Raw genomic sequence first — 7,699 nt, forward strand, 5'->3', positions numbered from 1 at the left:
TGTGTACATGCACATTTATTTGGAGGTGGGCTGCTGCTCCTAGCAGCACTGCTATATACAGATGCGGGTGTATCCTTAAAGCCCAGTGTTTGGACCATAAATTTTCACATTCTGAACACGGGAAGTTTTCCCTTTGGTTTGTGGTGTGGACGGTTGTTTGTAAAGCTAGTCTTTATTTTCAGGTGTATTTTTGTCTGTCCAAATGACACTGGCACTACAACGTTGCTAATTACCTTGGGAAAGGTTAGTCTGTCTGCAATTTTTTTTTTCCCTAGAATCCTCAGCTATCCTCATGTGGAGAAGGTTCTAGTTGCCTTTGGTGTATTTCTTTTGTTTACCATTCACTTTGGTTCACTCTTTAGTAAAAATCTACCTGGGTAGGTACAATATTGTTTCCACACGAGGCTTCTTGAACAATTCCGTTTTCTCATGTATAAACCACTTGGTAAGGTAGGATCCATTAATCTGGAAGTCTGATAAAGCCAAAGACTTGGGCAAATGGAGGAATTACTTTCAAAATAAATTTCTATTAATGTTAATGAAAGGAAGATTTGCTCATCCTCCCTTTTCTATTTATGCCATCTATTTGTCATTGGTTATCATGGCAACCAAAAACAGAATTATACAAAACAAGACGTATGAAATAGCTCCATTTAAATGAGGATTTCATTTCATAATTTTCAGATTTAACAGCAAGGTAATGAAGTTCAGAAATAGACCTAGAGCATAAATTTTTTAAAAAATTTAAACATTTTCCACGTGCAAGGCACATAGACTAGTTTGTGATGTGAAGGGTTGGAAATTAACCTATAATGGCCAGAGAGGTACAAATGCCAAAAGGACCAAGTGTAACACAACAGGGTTAATGGAGACTGAAGTAATCTAGAGAGAATTGAATTTAAAGTGTCTATAAAGTTCTGTGAAGATAACAAAAAAAATGGCTGTGTAGTCAATGCGGTGTGCATGCCTGCAAGTCTGTGATACTTGATTCAGTGTGAAGTATGTTTACATAAAAATTCTATGGAATAATCAATTAATATATAGAATAATAAAAGATATTTAGAAAATTATTGGTGAATTATCTTACGATTAATAAGAACTTCCTATTTATGTTTCAGAAAACTCAGAAATGTTTAGAAGGATAAATGAATAACCAAGCCCTTTATAGAAAAAATATACACTTTATTTTCAACTAGAAAGGTGCAAACATGTAACTTTTGGTCACACTCTCAAAAAATAAACTGTCAGAAAAACAGTCATATCAAAGTAGAAACAAACGCTTCCAGGTGAAAAAACTGATCAGCTATATAGAGTCACTCAGTTTTTAATGAAGGCCATTTGTTCATTAAAAGTGAGGCTACCACATTTCCTACCTAGAAATCAGCCTGGCAAGGACACTGATACCTCACCTTTGCAAACAATCTGTTTTGATGGACTGTCATTCTATCTGAGCAGAATTTCCATATAAGTATCCATTTCACGCTTTGGATGATCAGACAAGCTTTACATTCTACCTATGGTGTTCAGAAATTGAGGCTAACATTGAAATATCAAAGCATTAAAAACAAAAATAAAAAGGCACAAACAACTTTAAATTAACTTAGATAACTGTACATATATATATATATATACACACACACAATATTTACAATATAAATTTTTAAAAATCTGGCTTGTTACAGGCAAATTCACTTGCCACAAGCTGTCCAGTCAAATCGACAGGATTCCGATTCCTGAACAGTGTCATTCGAATCAGAATGTCAGAGCTGAGTCTGCTGTTCTGACTTAAGGAACAACTTGACTCCGTCTCTTGATGGCTGGAGAATGCACATCCTAGCTGTCACTGGGGCTACAGGCAGGTCAGTGAGCACGCTAAAATTTTCCTTCTCAATTACACTTCAAATAGCAGGCATATTACTCGTATAAGATGCTATCTGATGATACTAACCTTTCTGCTGGTACCCTCCCACTGCTCCTAAAGCCACACCTTAATATACATTCTGGTGCTGTGTACTAATGCAGTTCCACTGTCAAGTCTTAACATTCTTCAAACCAGTGTCTGGGGTTGATAGACTGTTTGACATGGCACAATGTTTTGAATTGGGTAGGAATCTTTTCCCCCAGTTAGAAAAACAGATTTAAATAATTTGTGCTACTGAAATCATTTTTACGTAAAAATGAGATGTGAATCAGTTCAAGTTCCAGTCTAATGAGTTAATGTCTCTCACTCTCTGGCTTCATGCCATGTCTCCGTACATCTTCCTGTAGTACAGCGACTCAAAGATGTCATTGTCTCCGGGACAGTTGTAATGGCAGGCACAGGTCTTGATGAACATCATGTTCTTCTTCATGACCTCGCCGTCAGGGCACTTGAACTCCACCGGCAGGGTGGTCGTTCTGTGGGGGGTGCAGCATCGGCCATCGGTACATACTCCACAGAATTTAGCTCGGTATGTCTTCATGCTGGTGCAGCCAGAAAGCTCAAACTTGATAGGCTTGGAGATTTTGGGGGTACGGATGCACTTTTTGCCCTTCTAAGGAAGACAAGGGAAAAGAGAGAGGAAAAAAAAAATGAACGACTCTACAAGGGGAGTGGCTTTCTTCAACCCTCTGTGTTTTAGTCTTCTGTTGTCTGACTTCTGTTTATATTTTGAGGGGAGAAAGTTTGAGTCTCATTTGCTATGTCCAAAAATAGCCAGGGCCTCTCTTGGAATGTCTTGAATTAACTAACCCTGTGGAAGATTTCGTAGTGGAAAACTGGTGGTTGCTATTACACAAGCTCTCATTCCAGCAAAACAGCTCAATGGTTAGATAGTTTTGGAGATAACGGGCTTATACTAACAAGCGTGGCAAGAGCTCTAAGTTGGGTCCTATCCACTGTTTTTCCTGTGAAAAATAGTTAATAGGAGCAGAACATATACCTTAATGTTCTCTTCCAGGTCAGCTTCGCAAGGCCTGACCATGCACAGGCGGCTCTGCTTCTCTAGCCTACAGGAGGCGTTGTCATTGGTAACCCGGGTGGAGATGCCCATCCCACAGGTCTTGGAACAGGCGCTCCACTCTGTGGTCTGGACCAGGCAGTTGGCTCTAATCATAGTTGGGTCTGGGCCAAACGTGTCTTCCAGTCGGTAAGCTGCGAGAGCAGAGCACACAAACACCATGTAAAACGCCTGGATAAGATATTTCCCCCGTTCGCTTGGCACAGTTAGGACTCCCTCCCTGGGAGAGAATCACGACCCTGACTTAGAGGAAGACTCGACTCACCCGCGAGGGCAGGCCCAACCACGGTTTGGTCCTTGGGCTCGTCACACACCCACTCCTCGCAGCATTTCCCGGGCAGCTTGACCCTCCTCGGGAAGGGGCAGTCAGGGCTGGGCAGACGAACGTCCATGCTGCACAGGGGCATGCAGCCCACTGCCCCGTCCAGGCACGTGCACTGGTACTTGCAGCTGCTCTGGAAGGACTCTCCGCTGCGGTACACCGTCCCACCGAAGATGCAGGGAGCACCATCTTTGGCTGGAGAAGAGGAAGGGAAGAGAGGGGTGGGGGATGCAGAGGTCAGGCATTGGGGCGCTCTCACATCCAGAGCGTCAGGGATGCGAGTCGGAATCTGGGCTGCAGGGGGCGGGCTGGCAGCAGCTGGAGAAAGAAACTCAGTCCGAGCGGTTTCTTTTTCCAGCGGGCGGGTGGGCGTGAGGGAGGAGGCGGCCGGATACCTAGCGGTGGGGGCTGCGGGTCTTACCGGTGCACACGCCGATCTTGCGGTTGGCGGGGGAGCCGAAGTCACAGAAGAGGCCCTTGTGCGGGTCGCAGGGGTCGCGTTCGGTGCACAGCTCGCCCAGCTGCTTGGCGCAGACGCGGCAGCAGCCGCAGCCGTCCAGCACGAGGCTCACGCCCGCCGGGCAGCGCGGCGCCGGCTCGGCCGGGCACCGGCACGGCCCGCTGCAGTTCTGGCCGACGGCCTTCTGCGGGGAGGACGGGGCGGTCAGCCGCGCTCGGTCGGCGCGCACGCCCTCCCCAGCGGGCCCCGAGTCCCTCCCTGGCAGCCGCCGGCCGCAGCCGCAGCGGGGGCTCCCGGCGCTTACCCGGCTGTAGAGGGCGAGGAGGAGCACGAAAGCGACGCGGACGGGGCCCACGTTGGCGGCGGTCATGGTTGGCACTGCGGACGGAGCGGAGGGCGCGGTGGCGGCGAGCGGGAAGCGGCGGGGCCTGGAGCGCTGGCGGTGGTCGGAGGTGGGGACCGGGACGCGCCGGGCTGTCGTCTCGGGGCTGTCGGCCGGGGCGGCTGCCGTCGAGCTGGAGGGTGGAGTCGCACTGGCTGCCTCCTCTCAGCGGGGAAGAGTTGTTGTGTGAGGCTGGGGCGGGCGGCCCGAGGCTTTTATACGCTCCAGGCGGCCGCGGCTCGCCAATGAGCTGAATGGAGTCCTACACAAACAGGGACATTCCTCGCATTCCTCCCCACCTTCCTGCCTCATCAACTCACACCGGATTGATCCTGACCCCTTGACACTCAGCATTCCTCCGTCTGAAAAAGCTGGCACACTCCAGCTCACAGAAAAAAAAAAAAAAAAAAAGGAAAAAAAAAAGCGCAGTATTTCCAGCACCAAATAGAATTTTTTTTCCCTATCCTCTTTGCCCCACTACTGATTCATATCATTTAAAAACACACTGGCAATTATTTCTTATTTCTTTTTCGAATAAGTTTGCCCTGTTCTATCCACTGACATACATCCTTTTTAGGAAGTAGGTAGCTGAAGAGGCAAACAGCAGGAATTCCTAAAAAATTCGAAAAGGTTTCTCCCCGCAACCCTTAGCAATGATTTCTCTTTTAGAGGCTATAGGCTCTTGAAACTCTCCAAAGAGCAGAAAAGGAGTGAGTTGCTTTTAACCATTTGAAATCCTCAAGATGCCTACCTGTAAAACCCTGAATTCTATATTTGAGATTTGATCTTTTGTCACTCGAGGTAACGGTTTTGGGACAAGAAAGAGAACAAAGCCAGGGGTCTGACTCAGGATGCAGTCTCCTGGGGCAGATTTCCAGAGCTCTTGCTTAGTTTTCTCTTAATATATGTGGGAGTTTTATATAGGGAAGGACAAGGGATGAGTGGCCATCAATGTTTCCAGAAAAATGGATCCATTGTTCTATCAGAGCAAATGATTCTGTGTTGGGTAGGTAGGGGCTCTGGGTGTCAAGGTGGGAACACTGGGATGCAAAGGGGGTTCACCTAGGAGCATTTAAACACAGCTTCACTAGGGTCTTTGAGAAATGAATGCATTTTCTTATATTAAAACCTATAATCTTCAAATATGGATTGGATTTGGTTTGTCTTGTTAAAATAAGAAGTCTGATTCCATAACAAGAGCAGTGTACCCCATTGTATCTGGATATGAACTAAGATTGGCAGTGAAGAATATATTTTTAGTGACTCCCCACACATCTATTAATAGTGATTGTGACTTCTCAATACCCAAGGAGCATGCAGCCTGAGGGAGTGAGGTCAAGACAAGGAAAGAATAGGTTTTATTCTCCCTGGGTGTGTGTAGATGTTAAATATAGCCAATAAACCTAAGCATATCTCCATTTCTTAATATAATGCTACTTAGCTTCACTAAAGAGCCAATTAATTCACTGTGCTTTCATTTGGAATCTATGTTGTTTAGTGGCTTTTTTGTTAATAACTCCAGTTCCCATTTTATATAAAGAGAGTGATTCTAGGGCCATGCCATTTTCGTATTCTGTAATGCCGCATCATTTGACATTGGTGTTACCAATGAGTAGATTCCTTTAAGTTGTTGATGCTTCAGAGCGTGGGTTCAAGATAAGCATATCTGTTTCTGGTGCAAAGATTGGCTTTAGAAACAATGTATTATAGATTTATCATTTGAAAACAGCCTGTTTAAACTGATCAACTTTTTAAAGTTTCAGTACATTCTATTGAAAAATAGCCAAGAAGAAATATAACCACTCCAACCTCAGCATAGAGCATATCATCTGTGCACGATTACCTCGTTAAGCCAGCCACATGTTACAGAGTGTAGTTGCATGTCAATAGTGTGAATGGCCAGCAAAGGGGTGGGGGCACCCTCTGAAGCTCAGGAAGAATTTTCATCATTGTTATTTAATGTCCTTTCCAAGCATTCCTCAAAAAGAAGAGGCCTAAGAGTTCCTATTTAAAGAAGGAACATTCCAAGTTAACTTAATAGCCACATGTGTATTAAAGGCAACTTGGCCCTCAACTTTTTCTTCCCTTGTGGATGATTTTAAAAGTCCAAAATATGTGGGAAGCCACAGTGAAACCTTTCAAGACCTAAACTCCCAATTACATCTACCACTAATGGTTGGAAAGGTGTGGTGGCTGGGGCAGGGTAGGGATGTGCAGTGCGAGTCTCACCTAAGGTGGGATGTGGGCTTGGTGGTGAGCTCTCCTAGCTTGCAGAGTGAGGTAGGTGGGAGAAGGGTTGGGGAATTTCTGAATCCTCAGGAGAGTCTGAAAGCTACCACCAACATCTTCATGCATGCAGCAGGGAGACTCATTCATGGAGGGGATAAATTGTTGTACTGGGTTGTAGTTGGATGACCTAGGTTGTATTCTTGGAACTGCCTTTCACAGATCTCAGGGAAGTCACACGTAGGAGCCATATTCCCATTTCTGTTTAAAAAATGAAAGTAATCATAATTTTTTTAATTTAATAGGGTTCAGTGAGGGCTGAGTAGATGAAAATTCTCAGGGAATTGGTGCTTTATTTTTTCGGTCTTTCTTGTTTTTTTTTTTCATTCTCTGTGTATAATAAGTATATTACCATTCTGCTTTGTTGTTAAAAATGTCAAGAGAAAGAATTTGATTTTACTATAAAATTCTCCTAGTCCCTTGAAGTCTCAAAAAAATCTATAGTCAGTTCCAAATAGATGATTTTAATGTTGCTTAAGAGAAAATAAGCACATTGAAATATATAGAACATATGAAATCTCAGGATAGAAAAAGGTTCTATGCATTATCAGGTTAGGTTGAGGCTTTATAATCAAAACTCTTTTTGAAGGAGTTAAAATAAAAGACTGTTATTAAGAGAGTGACACAGAGACAGACAGACACACACACGCACACACACCCAGAGAGAGAGAGAATGAGAGAAGACACCCAAGACATTCACAGACTCGGAAGTATGTTTTTATTGTGATATGGACCATCAAATGCCAGGAAACTCAAAGGGAAAGGCTGATACTCCATCCTTAATTCATGCCATGGGATCTGAATTCTTGCACTATTATAAATGACTCAGCAAATGTTTGTGTGTGCCTGGGCGGTAAAGTGGGAAATAGTGGCTTCTTATAACTTCATCCAACTTTGACTTACCCCAGCCCTTTTGATTGACAGCAGGTCGGAGTTGGGAGAAAAAGGTCTTTGAATTTGTGTGCAAAATGGTTAAGATGCACTAATTTTGACTTGTAAACAAGTATTTATCTAGCAAATGCTTTTTAGAGAGCATTTTTTCCTCGTGGTAAAATGAGGAATTAACTAAGCTGGCCACTGAGTCCTGTTTACCAAGCTATATAAGGTATGTGTCAGTGTCTACTAGGGCATCATTTGTACTGGTCGTTTGGTTAAGTCTTGTAAGATGTTCAGCTGTGGATGTATTACATTCCTTCCCTTATGTTTTTTGTTGTTTTTTCCTCCCTAAAAAAAAAATGTTTCTTGATCAG

The 7,699-nt window shown here is 44.1% G+C and overlaps 1 protein-coding gene across 1 annotated transcript; it reads right to left on the reverse strand.

Annotated features, from left to right (window-relative positions):
• Positions 1 to 1,161: 1,161 nt before the first annotated feature.
• CCN2 (cellular communication network factor 2) lies at positions 1,162 to 4,354 on the reverse strand. The gene is made up of 5 exons (XM_003255718.3): positions 4,086 to 4,354; positions 3,743 to 3,965; positions 3,265 to 3,516; positions 2,922 to 3,133; positions 1,162 to 2,534 (listed from the first exon to the last, which is right to left on the reverse strand). The coding sequence occupies exons 1-5, from the start codon at positions 4,149 to 4,151 to the stop codon at positions 2,238 to 2,240; spliced, it is 1,050 nt and encodes a 349-aa protein (XP_003255766.1). The 5' UTR covers positions 4,152 to 4,354; the 3' UTR covers positions 1,162 to 2,237.
• Between the last annotated feature and the right edge of the window lie 3,345 nt (positions 4,355 to 7,699).

The sequence above is a fragment of the Nomascus leucogenys genome, chromosome 3 (assembly GCF_006542625.1).
Source record: "Nomascus leucogenys isolate Asia chromosome 3, Asia_NLE_v1, whole genome shotgun sequence".
Lineage (NCBI taxonomy): Eukaryota > Metazoa > Chordata > Mammalia > Primates > Hylobatidae > Nomascus > Nomascus leucogenys.